The sequence below is a fragment of the Rhineura floridana genome, chromosome 7 (assembly GCF_030035675.1).
Source record: "Rhineura floridana isolate rRhiFlo1 chromosome 7, rRhiFlo1.hap2, whole genome shotgun sequence".
In the NCBI taxonomy this organism is placed as follows: domain Eukaryota; kingdom Metazoa; phylum Chordata; class Lepidosauria; order Squamata; family Rhineuridae; genus Rhineura; species Rhineura floridana.
In genome coordinates this window covers 149,706,543-149,732,038 of record NC_084486.1, presented here as the reverse complement: position 1 = coordinate 149,732,038, position 25,496 = coordinate 149,706,543, and the positions used below count along the sequence as shown (strand labels likewise).

At 45.6% G+C, this 25,496-nt stretch overlaps 1 protein-coding gene across 3 annotated transcripts in view; it reads right to left on the bottom strand.

The window, feature by feature from the left end:
* The window catches only part of RUBCN (rubicon autophagy regulator), a 74,373-nt gene that overhangs the window by 32,932 nt on the left and 15,945 nt on the right, over positions 1-25,496 (bottom strand). For all 3 annotated transcript variants that reach the window (XM_061637573.1, XM_061637572.1, XM_061637574.1), the window contains exons 2-8: positions 19,090-19,243; positions 15,805-15,888; positions 14,468-14,627; positions 11,681-11,787; positions 8,320-8,473; positions 6,269-6,823; positions 354-449 (exon numbers count right to left, since the gene is read on the bottom strand). In XM_061637573.1, coding sequence (XP_061493557.1) covers positions 354-449; positions 6,269-6,823; positions 8,320-8,473; positions 11,681-11,787; positions 14,468-14,627; positions 15,805-15,888; positions 19,090-19,243 — 1,310 coding nt within the window. The remainder of the gene's footprint in view (positions 1-353; positions 450-6,268; positions 6,824-8,319; positions 8,474-11,680; positions 11,788-14,467; positions 14,628-15,804; positions 15,889-19,089; positions 19,244-25,496) is intronic.

Here is a 25,496-nt window from a genome sequence, read left to right as displayed (position 1 = left end):
TAGGAGAGCCAGAATCCTTGGGTTTGGTGGCAGAAGCCAAGTTAATCGGAGAGCCTTGCAAGGTCCATGATGGCTGTCATTCTGTAGCCTAAGGGTAGCCAATGTGGTGCCCTCTAGATGTTGGGATACTACAACTCCCATCATCCCTGACCATTTCCTATGCTGGCTGCAGGTGGAGTCCACCAACATCTGGAAGGCAATGCACTGGCTATCTCAAGCCCCAATTTTTTGGAGGGGGGGAGACAGCTCTTAGCAAAAACCTATTAATATTGGACAAAACTCATCCACTGTGTGGATGTCCAACTCCAACAGAGAGCTGAGAAGCAGGCAAAACACAGTCCTGCCATACTCACCGTATTCCATGTAGACAGAACCAGGGGTGCTCATCTGGCTGCTCTGCACTGAGCAGGACATGCTGCCTTTGAATCTGGAAATGTCTCCATTGGATTCTAGGGAATAATACAAATAAAAGAGAACATCAACTGCCACGATCAGAATGAGCCTGAGCGGTAGGGTGGGGAGGAGAGTGAACAGAACTAAGTGGGACAAGGTGACACATCATGAAAGATGTGGAAAAAATGTAAATCAACGGGATGGGAAGAACAGGGACATTTGAGCCAACAGCAGGCCAGAAGGAACAATGGGAGAAAGACAGGCTGTGGGGTGCACTTTCAGAGAGAGAAGTGGCAATCATGCAGACGTTCATATACGGGATGTTTCGACAAGCTAACCTAGATGTACCATCACACGTTGTGTCGGTGGATGTCAGGCTTGGCTCTTGGAGAGCCAGGGTCAGTTTTCCAGTTGTGGACTCACTAGGCCAGGTGTGGGGCACGTGTGGCCTTCCAGATGTGTTTGGGCTCCAACTCCCATTAGCCCCAGCCAGCATGGCTCCCCATCCTTCCCCTAGGCAAGCACAGGCAAGTCACTGTTTCTCAGCCTCAGTTTCTGCCAACAGGAGGGGCAGCACCCTTCCTCACAGACAACTGGCATGCTGAGGGATGGCATAACCCCGCTGCCAGTATATGGCATCCTTAGGTGGAGGACCCACCATGTGTTGACACCTACCCTGGACTCTCTGCATCAGGGAGGCTGAGAGCTGCTATTTTCAATTTTCCTCCCAGAGGGGTCCTATGAGTGGGCACTTTCCCACAAAGTCTCTCCACCATAGAGGTGGTCCTGAGGGCTTGCTGCAAAATGGCTATCTCCTTCCCTTGTAACAACAAGGGAAAACAAGCCCCTGGAAACCAAAAGAGGCAACCCACACAGGCAGCAGAATCATGTGATGCAGCTTTTCCTGGATAGTATATTTAACAGTAGGCTGGGGGAAGTTGCAGGTTTGAACTCTACTCGCACACGTTAGCGAGAAGGGTAGTTCAGAATGCTTCTGACGTGCCAGTTTCCTAGGTTTCCCCCCTTGAGGGAGTATTCAGATATGCAACCCCCCTCCCCACTGATGCCCTACAGTCTAAGAAAAATCACAAGATCCTGCTGCGTATGTACATTGGTCTAGTCATCAAGTCAGGCCTGCACTGTTTAAGGCACACACTTCTTATTAAGCTCTGTAATAAAAGCTTTCCTGGGAGACCACTGTGACGCACGCCGTTGCGAAGCTTATTCGCAATGACTGTCCAGAAGCTTGAGCTACTACAGCAGCACTCCAGAACAGGCACTGAATCCTCAGGGCACAATTCAAAGATGATGTTTTTACACCTGTGATGCTTAAATGGTTTGGGCCCGACATACCAGAGCCCACTTTCTCCCACCATGCAATGCCATATTACAATGATTGAGACTAATAGCACACCTGGAGGTTACCAGTGGAAGTTACCAGGGAGCTATGCCAGCAGCTCCCTCCGCTTCCTCCCCGTGGAGACTCAAAACCACAGCATCATTTAAACGCCCAAGACCTTTTTATCTGGCCTGGCTTTTGAGAAGGTTATGCCAATACAGAAATAGTTTTGCCATCAGCTGCATATTACTTGGCTAATTTTTTTTTTAAACACAGCTATCCTTGTTTTTTAGAATGCTACACTATTATAATACCAATGTACACACATTCTCTGCTGTTTACCCCTTTGTGAAGCATTGCTACAAAGTCACCTTTGAAGCTCTGGGCCAGGCTGGCCAAGGTCTTGTAGGAGAGTGGCTGTTCTCCAGCTTCTTGACAACATACAAAGTCTGTCCTAACCTGGATTTCAAGTTAATGGGAACAAGACAGACTCTGGGATGCAGCTGCTAAGGAAAACTCATGCATAACTTGGACCTGAGCATGGGCTTGACCTCAACAACAGTACCTGAAGTTCTAGGGACAGCAAAGGCTCCACTAGAGAATAGCCAACTTGAGTGCATTATCGGAACTGATAATGGCATGAAAAGGAGATGGAAAGAAACCAAAATCTGAGACAGTGTATACATCTAGAACATGCAATGGAAGAAGAAAGGACAAGACAAGGGGATCACTGGTGTCAACTCCAATAGCTTAGAAGACCAGGCCCAATTTAGGGCCACTTCACAGGTTAAATTTTTCCCACTATGAAATGTACTTCCATCTGGGAAACAATGCACAACCCACATGTGACTACATACGCAGGCGTATGCTTTGCTGTGCAAACGTGAAGCACATACACATATGGGAAGCAGTGGCCACTTGAAACTTCCCAGCGTGTATTCATGCATGTACACATGTGACTGTCCAATACGATAATCTATAGGGAATTCTTCTTTGTCTAGGAAAAACACAGCAACAAAGCAGTCCTTACAGAGATGCTGGGACATGTTAGAATCACCCTATCAAGTGACACTTTTGGCACCATCGTCAACCTTGAGAAAGCTTCAGTGTGGATCAAGATCTCTTTATCAAAAGCCTTTGCCATATGGGTTGTGCTGAGGGGTGACAAGACATGATCTTTGCACATGGAAACACGTCAGAGCGCTTGTCATGGCCAGAAACTGAGCTATGATAACTTTGTGGGCCAAAATGGTTACACAAATAACTGGTAAGTCTGCAGGACACCAAACACTCACCCTTCTTCTCCTGCTTGTGGCAGAGGAACCCTCACACCTGAGTAGCACCAAGCCTTCGAAGGAAGGAAGGCAGGCCTGTATGTACTTAATGCCCTGAATACAGGCCTGAAGCCAACCAGATGGAATCTCATTCCTGCCACTCCTCAACATCTAGGCAGGCAGACCTCTGAGCTGGTTCACTTTAAGGAAGGTAGCCCAGGAACAAACACTAGGTGAGGAAGAATCCTTTTAAAATTTTTGTTGTCCAGAGAACTTTCATTATGGAGTGACAAAAATCTAATAAAACAAGGTCCTCAAGCTGCCAGAGGCTTTTATGAGGTTGACACCAGAGTTTTTAAACAAAGACCTTCAGGTCAGTGCAAGAGATGATGATTTATGGGTGGGGAGAGGAGAGTTGCAATGTGCTGGCTCCCAAACCTGCAACAGGATCTTCTATTATAATGCTGATGTCTCTGTGCCCTCCTAAGGACAGGCAGCAAAGCAGACAAAGGAGTGTGAAGAGAGTGAGAGAGGAGGAGAGAGAGAAGAGAGAGGAAAGTTACTTACCAAGGCAGAATCCTGTCTCTGCCTCCCCTTTTGGGAAGACACTCTTTGTTTTCCCTTAAAAGACCCCCAAGAGGCTCAACCATGCCCTATACCATGAAAACGTGGAGATTCTTAAACATTAAGAGCAGGGGTCCCCAACTGCTTTGGGCTCAGGGCCCATTTGAAAATCTAAAATACACATTTCATAGAAGAACTGGTAATGCTCAGACCCTCGCCCCCAAACAGGCAAACCTCCCAAAACCTAAAAAAATAAAGAGTCAAAAAAGTAAATAATCCTCCAAAGCAGGCAGCCCCTGCCCCAAAGAACCAAAATAACTTTAACAAAATTAAAATGGGAAGGGATGTTTGGCAGGCACCAGGGAGGCAGGTATAGAGTAAGGTGCGGTGCTCATAGGTGCCACATGGGGGACGCCAACTTTACAGCCATTTCCTTGGAAAAAATGAGTCCATCAGTCATTCCAAGTTCTTCCCTCAGATGTTTGCGTCTACCTCTGTGCAGTTGCCATGCCCTCTTTCTTGGCTGCTTGCTGAAGCTGCTGTTGGCCTCAGTAAGATCTCTGTATCTCAACAGTCCTAAACAAGCTCAGCCATACGTTCATGCAAAATATGATAAAGTGACCAAGACTGGTGATCTTGCAGCAACTGTGGGAATCAGGTGCATGACACACATGAGGGCCTCTGGGGGAACAGGCCAGGCTGGACAGGCCCATATTACAGAATTTTGAGCGCTTTAGAGGTTTAGGCAAGATGTCAACTGAGACATGAACTGACTAGTGCAGGATTAACGTCTATGCTAAGCATAGCACAGAGCAGAGGTCAAGGAAGTGGGCTCATCATTGTTGTGTAAATTATCTGAGGGTGCTGTGCTACTTGTAGTAGGAAGCTTTACAGCCCTTCTCAGCATGATCCTTTCTCAAGGAGTGGATTTCTATATGTGGCCAAAGTTAGAATACTATTAGTTGAAAGAATGACTGTGCTCTATACAGTGTGACAGGCTTCTGGGGTGAAGTTAGTAGCACAAGGAAGGGCCGCCCGTGCAGTTGTGCATCTCTGTTGCTACCTCAGCATCTGTAAGCAACGTAGTGCAGAAAAAAGTTTGGCATATCCCAGTCTGTGTTGGAACTGCTGTTTAATATGTTTTAAACCATTTTTTTTAAAAAGATGTTTTTAAAGCTTTTTTTAAAAAAATGTTTTTAAAGAAGTTTTGTTTTAATATATTTTAAAGTCTGTGTTTATGAGGTTTTAAAGGGTTTTTAGTGCATTTGTTTGCTGCCCTGGGCTCCTCCTGGGAGGAAGGGCAAGATATATTAGTGTACATGGCCCTTTACAGGATTTCCTATGCAAGAGAGAGGGGCTCTGTCTGCAAGGAGCCTGTAATCTAAGAGTCAGAGGGAAAGCCAAAAGGAGGAGGAAACGAGAGGGAGAAAGAAAAATAGCAAGGATAAATGTGAGCAAGTGCAATTACATGTACTCAGGCTTGGTTACAGCTAAGGCCAAGATTAAGGGGTTATACCAAATGCTTTATGGGGAAAGGTGGGTTTTGAGCATGGCTTTGAAAGAAGAAAGAGAGATGACATCATGTACATGCCCCAGACAGGGACATCCATGATTATTTGATAGTGAAGGAGAATAGGCAAAGTTGTGTTAAAGAGTAGAAGATCTTCAGATAGCTGCGATTGGAGGACCAATAGCGTTTTAAAGAGAAAAAGGGACAGAAAAACAGGGTAGAGTGAGGCTGCAGAGAGCTTTAGAGAGAAGGCCAAGGAGTTTTTGCTGGAAAGAGTGTGGAAAGCCAGTGAAACCATATGAGAAGGGGTGTCACACACTTGAGTGACAGGAGAGGCGGATGACTTTGGCAGATATGGGAGAGAGCGGTCATGATATATGGATTAACCTTTAATCCAGCACCAACCATGAATTTTAACCAATTGCTTTGAAAGCTCTCCATCCCCCATCAGCTCTTCTCCGTCGTCATGTTATTCTCACCCTTTATGGTCTGGCTATGCTCAGCTTTCCAGCTTGGCCTCCTTCTACCACACTGTTCCCCTGAGACTATCTATAAAGCAAGTCATAAATCAAGGAGAAAGGTGCAGAGGGCAAAGTGGAACGAGGAAGAGAGATTTAAAAAGTGCCACACTGCTGCAACTTTCTATCTATCAAGCTGATTCCTTCTCCTCCTCAGCTTCTTTAAACAAAGCCTTTCAAAACTCAATCGGGAGGCAGCCTTTAATGCAACCCCATAGGAAGGGCAATAGGTTAGTGGCAGAGCATGTGCTTGGCATGCAGAAGGCCTCAGGTTCAAGTTCCGATGTCTCCAAATAGGGTTTGGATAGACCCCTGCCTGAAATGCTGCAGAGCCGCTGCCAGTCAGTGTGAAGACAATATTGAGCTGGAGGGAGCAATGGTCCAACTCAGTTATCAGGCAGTTTCCTTTCTTCGTATGTTCTACCTATAACGGAGGAAGCTGCAAAAACTTGACCTAGAGCAAGTGGGGGTGGGTGGGAAGGGCTTGACTGCCCTCTACATCCCTTCTGCTATTCATTGTGACCAGTTCCTGCCTTTTCAGTTAATGGGAAGGAACCACACGTAACACATTGCACGGAAGCTGAAAGCAGTTTTAACAGAAGACCCGTGTTCAGTAGCAGCAGTCACAACAGATCTGAGCTTTATCCACCAGCCCTTTTGTACATCTTACCATGAGCATTCCCAGAGGCCACGCTGGTGTCCGAGTGGGAGCGCATGTGAATCCTCTTGGGCATGCCGTGGAGAGTTGACGTCTGTCCCTCTGAGAAGCTGGACCTGCGCAAGAGGCTCGTCCCCCTGCTCCTGCCGCTACCACTTGCTCCCTGCTCTCCCAAGGAGGAAACAGACTCCTGCTTCTGAGAGCTGCTGGATGAGAACAGGTTGGAGGTGCTGCCCTCAGCGCTGTTGCTAGTGGGCGTGCTGCACTGACTCGGGCTACTGCAAGGCTGACTCTGCCGGCCCAGATTTCCAATTGCCAGGTATTCTGGCCCGTCTGTATCATCCTGGCTGCCTGCCCACGGGTCATCGCTTGGGTTGGCTGAGGTGCTGGCACTCATGTTGCCAGTCAGAGAGGTGTCTTTTGGGGAAGAGACGGTGAGGTGGGGAAGAGGAACAGTTCGGCGCTGGGGGGACCTGCCCTCCAGCTGCCTTCGAGATGAGGCACACAGGGAGTTTTCCTGAGGTTGGCTGGTGCCACTGCAAACCCAAGTGCTTGATGGTCTCCTGCCTGGAAAGAAGAAGAAAAGCTTAGAACACTCAGACAGAACAGCCCAGATGAGCACAGCTGAAACTACTGTACAATGAGGGGCAAGAGCTCTCAGGAACCCAAAATCTGCTCTGACAAAAAAAAGAGGCACTTATTTCATTGGCAGCACCTGACAGCATTGGCCACTGGCTCTAGTTTCTATAAAAGCGTTCATTCAGATGCTTCTTGCAATACTTCCGGGTCAGGGATGATGAGAGACAGAGTGGGGCTGATGATGGAGCGGGGATAGTGCCAGTTCGGAGCCTAACAACATCTGGAGGGTTGCAAGTTCCCCCTCCCCTGCTATAGTGCTTTGGGAACTTGGGGATAATTGCTATTCAAAACAGTTCATGGTTACATATTCAGATATTTGGCTACACAATTACCATCTGGACAACATTTTATAGTGTTTAACAGAAAGTTTTTAAAAGCTACATCTTAAACCTTAATAAGCTTCTTTGTTCTTATTTTAGGGATTATTTCATTTAGATGTTTGTTCTGTTTTTAATCTGATTTGGTTAAATACATTTTTTGAACTCTGCATAGGTTTCAGTATATATTTTACCATTTTTGTAAAAATACAGTCTCATACTAAACTTATCAAATTGTTATTTTTTCAACAAACATGCATTGGGTGGTATTCAATGCTAGTCCTACTCAGAGCAGACCCACTGAAGTTAATAGACATGAGTAACTTAGGTTCACTAACTTCAGTGGCTCTACTCCAAGTAGGACTAGTACTGAATACAAACTACTGGCTCTTTAAGCATCCCGATTTCCTCTTTTTTTTTCTTGCCTCTGTGAAAAAGTCAGACAACTGCAATGGGAATGAAGGAGGAACAAGGTAGACCTTCAGTGAGCCTTCCATAAACTTGCATTCAAATGTGTGATGTCAACACTTGTGAGGAAGAAGACAACATGCACCAGATAATGTGTGTACTTTTGTGGATGTAGGAATGCACATATCTGCTTTTCTCAGTACTGAAGGGTTGGGAACATGGCCCACATTCCAAAAGGTTCCTCAGGGCAGCCATGGAAAACTCCAACTAAGCAGTGAAGTGCCTGCACGTAACTGAAGGGATAGCAAATGTTCATGAACATTCCTCCTTCTTATGGGAGATGGGGGGGGCGGAGGAGAAGTGTCCATAACAGAATATTAACCAGAATCTGTTTAGCTGAATCAGAGCAAGCATTCTTCTAGCTGAACTACCTGTTTCTGACAGTGGACAGCCAGATGCTTCCAGAAAGCACAGAAGCAGGGCGTGAAGGCAACAGCTCTTTCGCTTTCTTTGCCTCCCCCTGCAACTTGTACTCAGAGGCACACTGCAACTGAAGTGCTTCTCAGGAGGATCAAATGGAATACACTATGGCCTTATGTTGAAACACGGGCCTGCAGGACAGCAGTTCAATGGCACAAAACAGGTTCTCTTGGGTGAACTTTGCCCTAAGTGCAGAAGTACTCGAGCTGTCTCCTTTACCTTGCATGCTGGCAGAAGCAGAGTGAAGACCTGAGAAAGAGCCAAAATACCGGTGGGTTGTGCATTCAGCCGGAGGGGTACATACGGATCCAGGAAGTGCTGTGAGGCTTTGACTCTTTGTCACAGGCACAGAGGACTCGCTTTTTCTGGCAAACTGAAAGAAGGTCCTAGTGGATTATTATTATTATTTATTAGATTTATATCCCACCCATCCTCCCACTAGGAGCCACAGCAGGAAACAGAAGCACTAAAAATGCTCTAAAACATAATAAAAACAAACTTTAAAATATATTAAAACACAGCATCCTTAAAAACATATTAAAACAAAACATCTTTAAAAACATCTTTTTTTAAAAAAAGCTTCAAACACATCTTAAAAAGCAATTTCAACACAGATGCAGACTGGGATAAGGTTTCTACTTAAAAGGCTTGTTGAACGAGGAAGGTCTTCAGTAGGTGCCGAAAAGACAACAGAGATGGCGCCTGTCTAATATTTAAGGGGAGGGAATTCCAAAGGGTAGCTACCACTGCACTAAAGGTCCACTTCCTATGTTGTCAAAACAGACCTCCTGATAAGATGGTATCTGCAGGAGGCCCTCACCTGCAGACCGTAGTGATCTGCTGGGTATACAAGGGGTAAGATGGTCTTTCAGGTATCCTGGTCCCAAGCTGTACAGGAAAATGTACACCAAAACTAGAATCTTGAACTTAGCCTGGTAGCTAATAGGCAGCCAGTGCAATTCATTCAGCAGCAGGGTGACATGTTGGCAATACCCTGCCCCAGTGAGCACTCTCACCGCTGCATTTAGCACCAACTGCAGCTTCCAGACAAACCTCAAGGGCAGCCCCACATAAGAGTGCATTACAGTAATCCAGTCCAGAGGTTACCAATGCATGGGCCACAGTGGTCAGACTATGCTGGTCCAGAAAAGGCTGCAGCTGTCTTACCAGTCAAAGCTAGTAAAAGGCACTCCTAGCCACTGAGGTCACCTGGGCCTCTAACGACAAAGATGGATCCAGGAGCACCCTTAGACTACATACTTGCTCTTTAGAGGGAGTATGACCCCATCCATAGCAGGCAACTGACCAATTATCCGAACTCGGAAACCACCAACCCACAGTGCCTCTGTCTTGCTAGGATTCAGACTCAGTTTATTGGCCCTCATCCAGCCCACTACCGAACCCAGGCAGCAGTCCAGGCTTGCAGAGCCTCTCCCGATTCAGATGTTACAGAGAAGTTGAGCTGGGTATCATCAGCATACTGCTGACACCTTGCACCAAATTTCCTGATGACCGCTCCCAAGGGCTTCTTATAGATGTTAAACAGTATGGGGGACAAGATGGTACCCTGTGGCACCCCACAGCACAACTGCCAGGGGGTCGAAAGACAATCACCCAATACAATTCTCTGAAAACGACTTTGGAGATAGGATCACAACCCCTGTGAAACAGTGCCTCCGATACCCATCTCACCAAGTCGGCCCAGAAGGATACCATGGTCAATGGTATCAAAAGCCACGGAGAGATCAAGTAAGAATAGCAGGGTTGCAGTCCCTCTGTCCTTCTCCCGATAAAGGTCATCCAACCAAGGCTGATTCAGTCCCATAACCAGGCCTGAACCCAGATTGGAATCGATCAAGATAGTCTGTTTCATCCAAGAGTACTTGCAATTGCTGCGCCACAACTCTCTCAATCACCTTCCCTAAAAAGGGGGTGTTTGCAACCAGGCGGTAGATGTCACAAACCAATGGGTCCAGGATGGGCTTTTTCAGGAGCAGTTGGATCACCGCCTCTTTCAGGGCAGCTGGAACCACTCCCTCCTGCAACAGCGTGTTGACCACACCCTGGATCTACTCAGTCAACCCTCCTTGGCAAGCTTTAATAAGCCAAGAAGGGCAAGGGTTGAGAGGACACATTGCTGGCCACATTGTCACAAGCACTTTATCTACGTGATCAGGCCACATCAACTGAAACCGTTCCCAAGAACTTGCAGCAGACATTGCACTGGACACCTCATTGGGGACTATATTAGATGTGGATGGGGCATCGAGATTGCTATAGAGGCAAGCATCTTTACCCTCAAAGTGCCTTGCAAACGATTCACAGTGGGCCTCCAAAGGGTCTAAAACTCCATTTCCTGGAGTTGATGTCAAGAGACCCCTGACAATACGGAAAAGCTCCACTGGATGGCTACTTGAGGATGCGATGGTGGCAGAGAAGTGGGCCTTCTTCACCACCCTCACCGCCACACAGTAGGCACGGTTATGATGTTTTACTCGTGCCCAATCAGCCTCACAGCAATACACGGGGGAACAAAGCAGCTGTGTGCAGGGGTTTCTGGGGCACATTCTAGGGCCACTGGCATGCCTATTGTGCCACAACAACACTGTTGCTCTACATTAACCAAGCACACCGAGAGAGCACCCAACAAGTCCCTGTAGCTCTGCATTGCAGGGAAAGGTGGCCAAGCAGTTTTTCAGAGAAGTTTGTGAGCCACTGCTGATCATCTTATTGAGGAATCCCACTTAGCTTCTGACACCACTGAAAGCCACTCATTAAACCCAACTGCTGCCCCAAGGTTATACAGCTAAAGCGCCCTGACAGATCCCTGGCCAACCTTCTTTTAAAAACCCCAAGGAAGAAGAGACATCCACAACAGGCAACTTATTTCATTGTCTGACAGCTGTTCTTCATATGTAGCCCAGTGACTGCTCATGTCCTATCCACTGTGGCCTCAGGAAGAAAGGATCTCTTTCTATTTTCCTGAAAGTGGGCCTGGCAAGCTAAGTTGAGCAGCTAACTGCAAAGCTTGAGACAATGGGGGGAAATCCCCCTGGGTCCTATCTACATGGCAGATACTTCGCCACCAGCATTGTAGCCTGCTCTCTCATGATTACAGCTAGTTGAGCAATTTCATCCATGCCAGCCATTTTGCAGTGCTATGGCAAATGCCTTATGGCATTGAACCTCCAGGGTCAAGTAGTCAAAGCACTTCTTGAAAAGGCCTCTGTTTGCTCCTGAATGAGATACTGTGTGCAGGACAACAGCAAAGCTACATCTGGGAGACAGAGGGAAGACATAAGGTCTCTCTCTCTCTCTAGTCTCTCTCTCTCTCTCTCTCTCTGGTCTCTGGTCTCTCTCTGGTCTCTGGTCTCTCTCTCTCTCTCTGGTCTCTGGTCTCTCTCTCTCTCTCTGGTCTCTCTCTCTGGTCTCTCTCTCTCTGGTCTCTCTCTCTCTCTGGTCTCTCTCTCTCTCTGGTCTCTCTCTCTCTCTGGTCTCTCTCTCTCTCTGGTCTCTCTCTCTCTCTCTGGGTGGGTGGGTGGGTGTGACACAAAGAAGAAGAAATGAGGTCCTTTCTTACCATAGATGCATCTATTTGAGCTAGCAAGCAGGGATTGTTCTGTTCCACAGCCTCCAAGCACTGTAACATGACTGTGACATGAGCGTCACTGAGCAGAAATGCTGAGTCTGCAAAAAAAAAAAAAAAAGAAAGAAAGACAAGATGACAATAACAGGGAAACTCAGATGGATACAGCCTATCATTCCTATCATGGTGAAGCATTCCTAATGTTCCAAATCCTCTGGGCTTTGTAATGAAGAAGAAGGGGGAGAAGAATAGGTACCCAATGGACTTTGAGGAGGAAGGAAGGGACTTGCTGCAAGCTCCATATTTAGATTTCTATTCTGTCCCGAGGATGCAGAGCAATGCTACAAATATATTTTTTAAAGTCTAATAAAAATAAAAAATATAGTCTTTAGCTAAAATAGGAAATACTGAACAAAAAATAACCTTTGACTGCTAAAGCCCAAACATGATAGTCTTATAGCCCTTCTGAGACTTTCAAGCCCTGATGAGTCTCCAGAGAAGAGATCTGTATCATAGTGGGGCAGTTGCTAACAACCTCTCATGATACATAAAGGAAGAGGCCATCTTGAAAAGGTTTAGTCCAGTTCCGCTGCACACTCACTTAGCCTGTCCCAGTTTACATACAATCATGGAGTCAGAAGGGTCATCTAGTACAACACCCTGCTGATGCAGTCTCCCTGAACATCAGAAATTATCAAGTCAAGGAGAAGGGTTCCAGGCTTGCCTTTTCCCAGACAGCAGGGATGTGTCCCTGTATACAATGCTTCTGCCACATCCAGTCACCTGGAAACATGCAACTAGACACAGCCAGAACATCAGTACAGCTACTTTTGAAGGAACAGTCCCCTAGTATGTCCCTTGAACAGTTGCATCATACACATGCACACTCCATCTCAACAGAAGAACTGCAAAACAGACTCTGCAGCTGTGTTACAAATACAAAAGCCTCTTGAATATCTCCTTGGGGCATGCCAATTGGAACAGGGATGGACACACACACACCCTGCTACAAGCTCTAGACACTGAAGGTTTTGTACTCTGGGGATCAACAGGCTATGTTCATAAGCATATGGGGGCTGGGGATTTAAAAAAACCCAGAAGGGTTTAGGAGTTAAGGAAGTAGCCCCCAAACGTAAAGGGCCCATCATTTAGTGGCAGAGCACATGCTTTGCATGCAGAAGGCACCAGCCCCAGTCCTGGTAACTCCAGTTAAAAGGATTTCAGTTAGTAGGGCTGGGAAAGACCCATACTTAGGGCTTTGGAAAGCCACTACCAGTTAGAGTAAACAGTTCTGGCCTAGATGGGTTAATACTCTGACCTGGCACAAAGCAGCTTCTTCTGCCTGTATGAATTTATTCATAAGAACATCAGAAGAGCCCTGTAGCCGGATGAGGCCAAAGGGGGCCCATGTAGTCCAGCATCCTGTTCTCACAGTGGCCAACCAGGTGCCCCAATGAGAAGCCAGCAAGCAGGACCTGAGTGCAACAGCAACTGGCATTCAGAGGTGGATTGCCTCTGACAGGGAAGACAGAGCACAACCATTGTTGCCCAGTAGCCACTGATGTCCTTATCCTCCATGAACTGGTCTAATCTTTTTTTAAAAAAAAACAAATAAAGACTTTGTGTTCCAAACATCTGCACGCTAGGGCAGGGCCACTACCAATATATAAAATTCTCCTTTCAGTACCACATTTTCAGCAGTGGCCATCAGAGTCTAGTAAATGTTTTGATACCATATTGGGTATCAAATATATTTGTGGGTTGTTTTTTTAAATAGAAAAGTGGTGCTTAAAAACTGTCACAGCATGCTAAAACATGAGCTACAGTATATTTATTATAAATAAATTAGAATTTTATTTATTTAGTTTAGAAATTTGTATCCCACACTTTCAGTGGGTAACAAATAAAAAATATGAGTTACAGCAACAGAACAGAATAACTATATGAAACATGACGTGGGACAAGAGATGAGACAACACAGCTTCCTGATTTTTTCCCCTGAGGGGTAGGGAATGTTTTTCAGACTGAGAGCCACATTCTCTCATGGGCAAGCTTCTGAGAGCCATACGCAAAACTGGAAGGAGCCGTGGATGCAACTCTTACCTTTGCAGAGTAGGCTCCATTCCAGCCACACAAAAATCAAAGGCTTCTCTCTCTCTCTCTCTCTCTCTCTCTCGCTCACACACACACACACACACACACACACACACACACACACACACACACAGAGAGAGAGAGAGAGAGAGAGAGAGAGAGAGAGAGAGAGAGAGAGAGAGAGAGAGAGAGAGAGAGAGAGAGAAAAGCAAGGGCATTATCACACTTCAAGGATACATTTCAGCCAGTCAAAGCACTTCAGGAGGGCCAGTGAGAGGTACGGCCTGTGGGAAGAGTCTGAGGGCCACATAGAGAGATTTGGAGGGCCACATTCAGCCCCCAGGCCTGAGGTTCCTCATCCATGCCTTACCCTACTCAATCTTTTTGCAGTTATATGTCCTGCATTTCTTGAACATGAACAGGCTAAAACAATAGTTCACAGCTACATGGCCAGCAGGACACTCAGCCCTTCACTCATTCCCCCATCCTTAGCCTCTTGCAGCCATGGGAAAAAGAAAGAAGCAAGCTGTATGCTGCATTTTGCCTGTATGCTGCATTTTGTTTGCAGGCTGCCAGTTGCTGACCACAGGGATACAACACCTTAAAGCAGGCTGCTCAGCAAGGGACAAGATCATGCAGCTAATTTTGCTTGAAGAAAAGAGACGAAGAGCGCTGGTTTCATCTTACCTGCATAGAATTTCCTGATGTACTGCTTATTCTCAAGCAGGGGCTTCAGCTGAGCTGACAGGCAATGGTACTGCAGACTGTGCTGGAGCCACAGCTCTGCAACGGCTTGGTCACTGGCACAGTCGGTGTTCCGTTGTCCATTCTCATGCAGACTGATAAACTGAAAGACAGATGGTACTTCCCGGATAAAGCTGTCAGAGACCAGCAGGTAATGGAAAGCAGCATCCCAGAGCATCCATGATTACAGGGCTCCTCTTCGCATTTCTCAAGTTGCCACTGTCCCAGAAAGCATTAAGTGGGACTGCTGTTTGAGGGCAGAGCTGATTAATGAGAGGGAGTGTGGCCTAGGCTGTAGGCAAGCAACTATCTTTCAGCTTCACTTCCCTATCCATAAAACAGGGAAAATAATGGCCTCACAGGGCAAGTCTGAGAAGATGCAACTTACATCCTTTTGGAAAGGAATAAGCAGTGCCTGCCTTTCTTAGTGGACCACATCCTCTAGCCTGATAAGCTTCTAAATGAAGGTTGTAGCAACAGCCCCCAGCCCCAAAGCAACACAGCTGTATGTTCCTAGGGAAGGTTTGTGTTTGGCCTAAGTAGGGTCTGCATGCTTTCCAAGATAATTAACCCAATCTCCCCATTTGACATGCACTACTCCCTCCATTGATCCAGTGTCAGGACTTGAGAGGTGTTAACCTCTCAGGATTCAGTCACTGTGCTACATCCTAATCATGGCTGGAGAAGGGAACTACAGAGAAACCATCAGAAAGCTCCTTAACAAGGGGCTTGGGTAGGTGATAAAAGCTCCCAGGTAAGACTTGCTCACTGATCTGGGCGATATGGGGACTCTGCTGGTTCAAGAGACCTTTTTCAAGAGACACACTTTTGCTTACATGCTTCCCTTCCAACAGCTCAACAGAAGCTGGGTCCAACATCCAACGAGGAACACTCGGCTCTCTCCCTCAACAGTCGCCAAGTGTCCCTATTTCCTGAGATCAATGGGAGTAACAGAAGCCAAGCCCCACAGCTGAAACTTTGCTTTCCAGTCTCTTACGCCTCAGGTTTAAGGCTGCTTGGTCCCCACCATTGGCCTCATGCTGCTGGTAAAAGCTTCTCCTCAGCTCCCTCCCACATCCTGTCAGCACCTTTGTTGCATACCAATTTCTTTCAAACTGTGTTATTTGCCTTTCAAACCTTCTGTAAGAGTTAAAAACAACAGAGAGGCACGTGATCTCCACTCACCTCATCGATGACAACTACCTCTGCAGTTTCCTTACAACTTGAACCCAGCTCCTCTGGCAAAGCCAAGATTTTCTTTCCCCAAAACTTGAGCTCACCTTTTCAACATGATGGGCAACATGTGGGCTCAGCCAACGGATGTCCTTCACAAACTGCCAATAATCCCTCTGCCTGCAGTACACCTGCCCAGGAAATATACACAGTGAAAATTCCCCTGGTAGTGCCAGCTCAATAAGCGCTCAAATACCAGATCAAGTTGTAGAAACACCCCCACACACCTGAATTCTGAACATGCACATTGTCAATTTTTAAAAAATCTTTTAAAAAATCTGAGCCAAGATTCTCAGGCATCTTTGTTTCAGAAAAAGATTTGTTACTCTGGTCTGCAGAAGCAAAAAATAAACACTTTATAGTACTTTAGTTACATTATTATGCCTCAACTTTTCTCAGTCAACAACCTATTTTTTTTAATTTAGAATATTTATATCCTGCTTTTCCAATTAAAATTAACAAGGGGGCTAATATAATATACATTAAGAATGCATGAAACAGACAGTGAATGGTGCAGATACAACTGGACCAAGTTAGAATTGACAGGAACACACTAAAGCACACACATTACTACACATCCCAACAGCTGGAGTTTTAAAAACAAGAACACATTTGCTAGAGCAACCAACATGAATACAATGCAGAACCAGATAAGAAACAATGTAATGTATTCTCGAAGCAAGAATATCAAGACCTTTGAGATACCAGGTACTGCATGGGGTTTAGGAGGATACAGAATTGACTTACACCAATTAACCTACCTTGCCCGGTACTACTCTGCAAGGCAGTGGCTCTCAAGGGTTGCCTAAGTAGACGTCTTTCCCCCACTTTCCACCTACTATTCTTTAAAGATTCCAAGATCCAACTCAGAAGCTTCTTTATAAAGCTCCTGAGCTGGAGAGAGGTCTTTGTGTACTTAGCACATTAAGCACAAAGATAGTTCTGCACCAATAATTCAGTGTCAAGAAAAGCTGAACTCCACAGACTTTAAAAAATGTAAAATATATCTTTGTGCTCTTTGCACAATTATTTTCTACTAGCTGCAGATCGGATAAGAGATCTATGAGCACTGAAGCCCCATCTTGAGCACTGAAAGTCCTACTCTGTCCCATCCTCCATATTTTATTTTTTCACAGTCATAGGCTACACACAATGTCAATAATCACCACTACAAAAACTAGTAACTTGAGGTTTGTGTGCACATTCTAATTAAAATGAGGGCCAAATTACTGCTGTTTCTTCACTCTATGGAGAAAAAGCACTGGGTCACTCCTAACTCTGGTTAAAGCTTCTCCACTATTACAACAAACAGTGTGCTTTTATCTTTGGAGAAGAACAAAAGCCCTACAAAACAGATTATTTCTAATTCTTATCTCAAAAGGACAATATTCCAGCCACACAATCATCAAGGCAAGTTAATGATTTATTCTTGCTACCACAGAGGCAAAAGAAACTGTTGTCATGGGAGGGAAAGAATGAATGCTGCTCTGCATCTAACAGAAGCAGAGCCAAGAAACATGTTCAGAAGTACTCTCACTATGAAAAGTGCAGGGGAGACATGATGGAACTTTATAAAATCATGAATGCTGTGAGAATACTCTGAGGTTACCCCAAGAAACTGTCTGGTGGTAGATTCAGGAAACAGGAACAGAGCACTACCTCACACAACATGAATTCACTAACACAAAATGTGATGATGAGCAGTAGTTTAGACAGCTTTAAAACCAGATAAGTACATAAATATATGAAGCAGTAAGGTTCCGGCAATGGCTATTAACTAGAAGTAGACAGAACCTTCAGGTTCAGAGGAAACCTGTCTCCAGGAGATCATCTTCTTGGTACGGCACGTCTATTCTGCTCTGCTTGTCAGCTTCCTGGGAGCATTTGGTGGGCCTATGAAGAAGGCAAGAGTTCTGTACAAGATATACCCTTGGCCTAATCTAGCCAAAATGGCTTGTACGAGACCTTCCAGCAGCCACAACCTTCTGGTCATGGATGGAACTAGCTGAACCATTTGAACCTTGGCGAGAACTGTTGACCACCCATCAGCTGAAAATTCATAACTGAAGATGATCAGCTGTGCATCCATATTTGAACTGCTTCCTTTCTTGAGAATCCAAAAATAGACAGTAGCCCTCCTGCTCCCTTCTATGCAGATCCGATGGAATGCTCCCAGCTTGAACCTTGCTGCACAATCCACTTGGAAGGCATCAAGAAAGAAGTCAAACTGTAGCCAAGTAAGTTCTAGACTGCGCATTCAGGAACCAGAAGTCTAGGAAGGAAGGATACTGCATCGTGATTACTGGAGGCCTTTTGAGAACAAGCTAGACAGACATTTAGTTGGAATTATTGAGGCTCACTCTCTCAGTGAGGCAAGAGCAGAAGTGCTATTCCCTCTCTTAAGTTTTCATCACTGGAAAGGAGAGGGGAGGGGAGTCCCCCCTCCCGCCACATCATGCACAGATATCCTGTGGGAGCGGAGTCCCCCCTCCCGCCGCATCATGCACAGATATCCTGTGGAGGGAGGCATGCCAGCTAGACTTTCCTCTCTCTTCCCACCACAGGGCAATATACCATCAACTGCCCTGTGGGAAAGATCCTGATGAGTTTTAAATATGTTAATATTGTTTATTGTGTTTTTAAAATATGTACTTGAATGTTACTTGCAAGCTGCCTTGGTAGGATTTATATCCTGAAAAGCAAGATGTTATTATTGATGAACAATTGTAATAAATTAGATTACTTGCAGGAAAGATAGGAGTGTAGGCAGAATTGGGAGTGGAGCATTGAAGTAAGCAACAGACACGGAATAATAAAGGGGCAGAGATGAAAAAAGCAAGAGCCATTTTGAAAGCAGGGCTAAGAAAGACTCTCACACATGGGCTAGAGACAGGAAGGGCTGCAAACTGTTGGTGGGCGGGGAGGACTGGAAAGACTGCAGATGGGGAGGTCTTGGGTGGAAAGAGAAAGGAGCATGCCTAAGGTTGCCTAGTAACTGACATATGATTCAACAACCTCCGAGATCACAGGTCATTCTCTTAGCCAGCATACTATACCTGCTCTTTTTCACAAAAACAAGCATTAGTTGGCCCAGGTCTCAGTCTTTCCTCACGTTCCGTCATGTCTTCTTGGGTGGATGCAACCTCCCTACTAACATTACTATCTACTCTCTTCAAGATATGTTCACTAGGATAGATATTAGGCAAGATGATTAAGGGTTCCCTTTCTGCTAAGCAATTTTATGACAGTCCCAGGTGAACAGCACACAAAATAACCACCTGCTAAACCAACAGAATGAGCAATAAATTCCAGGGAAATTCAGGAGAGCCTACCTTGTCTGGAATGAGCCCATGATACAGAATGCTATGCATGTCCCTGCACAGCCGCTCCAAGCCACCGTATTTAGACCAGACATTGGGATTGTTTATTGACACCAAACCCTCCACAGTTGTCTTCAGGTTACCCAGCAGCTTCCAATGCTCCTTCCTGAAAAGTGCAAACAAGCGGCCAGCAGACCATCAGTCCTGTTGTACAGGTAACATTTCCTCCCTGCTTCCAGGAACCAAGAGAATTGTAGCCCTTTACAATGTCATCCTTGTGGAAAAACAGTAACATAAGCAGGGCATGGCGTCACCCGTTTGTTTTCAGCAGAAACTCCATCCATGCTGTGCCAACATAACTACTTGTGCCAGTACAGACAGAGCTGCAGCTACTCTGCTGCAGTCCTGGTTGGAGAGCTTCCTCTCTAGGATTTACATCACTGTTCACCTATAAAAGCCACCTTCTGAACTACCTATTTAAAAAAAAAATAAAACACAAATGGGGCAAATTAGAGAAGTTTGTAAAAATTTATCATGGTCCAGAGAAAGCAGGCACAAATATTCCTTTGGGTGGGATAGAATGTTGATGATGATCACAGTCTTCCTCTCACGCTCACCCAAAGCAATCTACAGGCAGCAGATTCAGGACAGTAAAAAAACAAGTACTTCTTCACACAGCACTTACGGAATTTGCTGCCACAACAAGCGACAATGGTCAGTGCCTTAAAAGGGGAAGTAGGCAGATTCATGGAGGATAGGACTTTCAACAGCTATTAGCCATGATAGCTAAATGTAACCTTCAGGTTCAGAGAGAGTCCTCCTCCGCATACCAGTTGCTATGGGAGAGGGCCTGCTTCTGTGCTTTCTGGAGACACTCAGCAGGCCATTGTTGCAACAGGATGCCAGAGCAGATGGATCTTTGGTTCCAATTTATCAGGACTCTAAAAGTACCACTGGAGTGCCCATCGGAGAAGTGCAGTTGCTGGGCAGTAAGGTAATGGGGAGGGGCTATGGTCTGAGTGTTGTCATGCTCAAGTCCTCCTTGCCAGCTTCCCAGAGGGGCATCCGGTTGGCCACTGTGAGAACAGGATGCTGGACTACAAGGGTCCTTGGCCTGATCTAGCAGCCAGGTTGTTCTTATGCGGCAGTCCCTGAAGAAACCTGGTCCCAAATTGTGTAGGGCTTTTTAAGTTAAAAGTATAACCTTGAACTGCACCTGGTAGCATAATGAAAACACTAAATGTTGAAATTAAGAGACTGAATTAAGCAGAGGAGTTATATGGTGTTGACAGGATGCCCCAATCAATAACCTAGTTGCTGAATTCTGCACCAGCTGCAGCTTCCAGACTAAACCCAAGGGAAGCCACACAAAAAGTGCATAGCAGTAATCCAGTCTTGGAGTTGCCAGTGCGCCAGGACCACAGTGTCCAAGCTATCTCAGCGCAAGAGCAGCCGTAGGTGACTAACAAACGGAAGATAAACAACCAGCTTACCATCTACATTTTGATTGCAGAGGAGGAAGGGCAGGGGAGCCACAAAGGCAACAGGGAATTAATACGTGCTCTGAGTTCACGGTTTTTTTCTGTCGCTGTTTGGTTTGCACTGCACTGTTTTTGTTTCAATGGCTTTTATTGTTTGCTGAGCTGCCTTGGACACCACTGCTCAGTAGAAGGAAAGCCTTGAAAACCATCACATGTATTTTGGTTTCATTTCAATTGAGATGAGGAGTTAAGCCAATTGATTCACAGTAATTGAATGTGGGGGGAGAGAAGGGAAGAGAGAGCGGTGGTGCCATATATGGTGCTCCGGGAGGGAGTTCCAGATTTAAGAGAGCAGAAAGAGAAAATGGACTGAAGTCTTTAAGGGAGCGGGACCTTTCAGGCAACTGTGGGTGGTGGAGTTCAGCTTCAAGGGCTTTGTAAGCCAGAGAACAGAAATAAGGGTTAGCAGGCTCTGAGCTAGGTCTACATTTAGAAGCCTCCTCCTGTTTTCAGCTGCATCAGAGAACCTGCTTTGCATATTAAGAATGGAACTGGACACCTACGGGCCACAAAAAACAGAGCTGTCCCAGGACAGGAGCTGCGTTTGTTCACTGCTGTTATGAGTGCTCAGGATTGTGAAAGTCTGAGTAAATGCTCAGCCACATAGAAGATGATACCCTGCTATCCCTGCAGAGCTTTTTTAAAAAAAAAAGAATCACAAACACATGTTGCAGGAAAAGCTTACACACACACAAACAAACTTCCAACCTCAAGGATTTCGGAAAGGTGAGTAATGCCACCATGTACTAAATGGCATGAATAAAGCCCTCTTGTAATTTGCCACTTTCCTAAGGCAAATAGCAAATGAGTAAGCAACTTAAAAACAAATGCAGCACTCTTATGACTTCCTAAGTGTTCCTCCTCTCCCACTCCCGCAAAACATGGCCTTAACAAGAATATATGTTAATGCTAGGTAGTTTTGTGCCCCAAAGCTGATGATGGCAGTGCTGAGCTGGCTGTGTACATGTCTATCTACCTCCTGCCTTACATGGTCTATAACTTTTTAGGCAGAATTAACTCAACCATTCTCCATTAGATCCCCCTATAGCTGCAAGTCCATCCCGGAACACCTAAACCAGGGCTTCCTAACTTTTCTGGACCGAAGGGCATAATAAAAACTGTTGTGGCACCACAAAATACCCATTTCACAGAGGAGAAACTGGAGCCCCTCAGATCAGGACCCCCCTCCAAAATTCAAAATGCCTACACTTCCCCCAAAAGACAAAAAAACCAGACAATATATTCCCCCCCAAACAGACACACACCCTCCAGAAACAAACAAAAAGCTCCCCTCCTCCCAAATTTCTCAATTTAAAAGTAAACCAATATAAAATTGAGAGGGCAGGGGTCCTTGGTGCCTACAAGCTCCACATTGGGAACACCAAATCTGAATCACTGCTCTCTATTCCTTCAAATTCCTCCTCCAAATCCACATTTCCCATGCAGCCTTTGGCCTAACACATTCACCCTCATACCCAACTGAAACAGAGCTCACACACATGGAACTGCACTTGTCCTTTTAGTACTCTTGACTCTCTGATAACCCCAACCAACCCCACATTCTCTCTGCTGCTAACTACATTTAGACTCTCCATTGCAGGTAAAAAATGCAGACAGTTATATTAGTCCTGAGGGCGCAGGGGGGGATACTGGTAAATGGCATGGCAGCAGACCTGTCTGCATTGTGTGATTGTCCTAAGATGTCAATTCAGGAAGCTCTTTCCAGATTAATCAAGTTAGTTTGGACCAAGTACAGAAGATCCGAGATGACATTTCTTCTTCAATTTACTATTATCCAGTGCATGATCTAAAATCCATTTCTAAGTTTGCTAACACAGAGATTCTACCACTGGCTACCCCAAATTTGGTGCCCACTAGATGCCATGGACTCCCGCTCAGCCAGCAAGGCCAGTGGTCAGGGATGATGGGAGCTCCAAGTCTAACGTCTAGAGGGCACCACATTGGCTATTCCTTCTATACCACATTTCCCCTTATTTCTTCCTTCTCCCCTATAAGGGGCCTGCATGTTCCAATTAGTCCTACCGACAGATCTCAGTATCTATGGGCTTTAATATTTTCAAAAGAAAGAATGGCCATCGTGCAGACAAAGACACAGAGCTGGCAGTCATCAACCTGAGACCCCAGGAGAAGTGGTAAAAAATCAAGGGCAGGGGAGCAAGAGGAAGGGAAGAGCAAAGATGGAGAGGAGGGCAGGAAGGGGGAGAGACAATCACTTCCTCAGCAAGTTGTTGCAAAGCTGGCTTTAAAAAGTAGCAAGAGATGCAGATCTGTCACATTCCTACAAATGAGTCACTCTACTACACTGGAATTACCACTTTCTCCCCCTTAAAAGAAGGCATTCAATGCATCACTGAGCCAAGACTTTATTTAGTGTTTGTGTATTTATAAACTCATTTCTACCCCACATCTTCCACCTAAATAGCAGGTGTGGGGAATGTTTGGCTCTCCAGATGTTGCTGAACTACAATTTCCACCAGCCCTAGCAAGCATGGTCAGTGGCCAGAGATTATGGGAGTTATAGTTCCGGAGGGCCAAAGGTTGCCCACACCTGCAAACAGGGTCCTCAGAATGGCTTACAAACCACCAAAAGCATAATTAAACAAAAAAATCAAATAAGCAGCAACAACAGAAAAACAATAACACACATCGAAATAGCACAGCAGCAAAAAAAAAGGGTTGTCACTTGCTAGCTGAATGTGCTCACATACTAAGAGTAGTGAACTTTCAAGGACAGCGTATTCCATCATCTGACCACCGCTGGTAAGAAAACGCAATCATGTGTCTCTATCAACTGCACTTCAGAGTGGAGTGATCAAAAGAGCCGGCTGAATCAGATCAAAGGCTCATCTAGTTCAGCATCCTGTTCTCAGAGTGACTAACCAGATGCCCTATGGAAAGCCTGCAAGAAAGGACGGGGCCCTGTGATTTCCAGTAACTGGTATTAAGAGGTATTCTGCCTCTGACAGTGGAGGTAAAACATAGCCATTGTGGCTAGGAGCCACTGATAGCCTTACCCTTCATGGATTTATCTAATCCTCTTTTAAAACTATCCAAGTCTGTGGCCATCTCTACCTCTTGTGTGAGCAAATTCCATAAATTAACAATGCATTGTGTGAAGTAGTACTTTCTTTTACCTATCCTCAATCTTCCAGCATTCAGTTTCATCAGATGGTCCCAAGTTCCAGTATTACGAGACAGGGAGAAAAACCTCTCTTTCTCCACACCATGTATAATTTTGTTCATGTTCCCTGCACTAGCCTTTTTTCTACTGAAAAAAGTCTTACCGCTTTAGCCTTTCCTCACAAGGGAGTTGCTCCAAGCTCTTGATCGGTTTGAATGCCTTTTTTGCAGCTTTTGCAGCTCTACAATATCAGCAACCAAAACTGTACAGAGTATTCCAAAAGGGTCTCTCCCGATGACCTCAACATGCAGGTAGGCTCCTGCAGGAGGCAATCCTTCAAATATCCATGTCCCAAATCATGTACTGCTTTAAAGACAACAACTAGTACCTTGAGTTGGGCCTAGAATCCAATTGGGAGCCAGTGCAGTCAATAAAGCAGTGTTGCAATAAGGTCACGTGATAGACACTCATCAGCAACCTTGCTGCTGCATTTTGCACCAAATGCAGTTTTCGGACACTTTTTAAGGGTAGCTCTACATAAAGTGCATTATAATAGTGCAATATGGAAGTAACCATGGTGTGTGTAACTGTAGCAACATCAGCCCCTTTCCAGAAAAAGTCAGACAGCCTACCAGTTGAAGCTGAACAAAATCTCCCCTGGCCGCAGCTGCCATCTCTTTATACGTGAGCAAAGCTAGGTCTAGGAGAACTCCTGAAATGCACACCTTCTCCTTCAGGGGACATGCAGCCCCATCTAGAACAGACTGAACACCTCTTTCCAGATGAGCCTTCTCCCCTATTATCATTACTCTATCCTATTTGGATTAAGCCTCAGTCGCATCCAGGCCTTCACTCATCTTAGGTACTGATTAGAACTTACATAACTTAACTGGAACCAGGTAAAAAGGAATGACAGAGATCAGTGTGATCAGGCAGAATGAGAGATGTGACTGAATGACATTTCCAGGTAGGGTCATGTAGACACTGAATAACTTGGGGGAAGGATAGACCCTTGCAGGACCCCAAAAGCCAACAGCCATAGGGACAAGAAGTCCACCAACACCACTTCTAAGGACTTGCCCTTCAAGAATGATCAGAACTATAGACCCTCCAGGCTCCATCCCCTCTAAGGGTTCAGAAGGATACCCTAGTTAATGATCTAAAGATTTTCCAAAGGGGCATGTGCAACTGAAACTAATTTAGCTATTGTGGTTCCACCCACTTCCATTCTCTGAAGTATGGGGACTATAAATTGTAAAAATGGTTACAGAACTTAAAATAATTTTCAGCAACCATACAAAGTTACAGTTCCTTAAAGAATTAACATAATTCAGCAAAGCGAAACCACAACCAACTACATATGAAACTGTCTATTTAGTAGTCCACTTAGACTGAGGTCTACTCTGGTTGGGAGCGGCTTTCCAAGGTCTCAGGCAGATTTTCCCATATCCAGATTTTGGATACTGCTGGGGACCGTATTGGGGTCTTTCGGAGCTACAGCCTCTTGGATGAGACCGATTATCTGGATCCATTCCAGTCGGGTTTCAGGCCTGGTTTTGGCACGGAAACAGCCTTGGTATGATGACCTTTGTCGGGAGAGAGACAGGGGGAGTGTGACTCTGTTGATTCTCCTTGATCTCTCAGCAGCTTTCGATACCATCGACCATGGTATCCTTCTGGGGAGACCAGCTGAGTTGGGAGTGGAAGATACTGCATTGCGGTGGTTCCACTCCTAT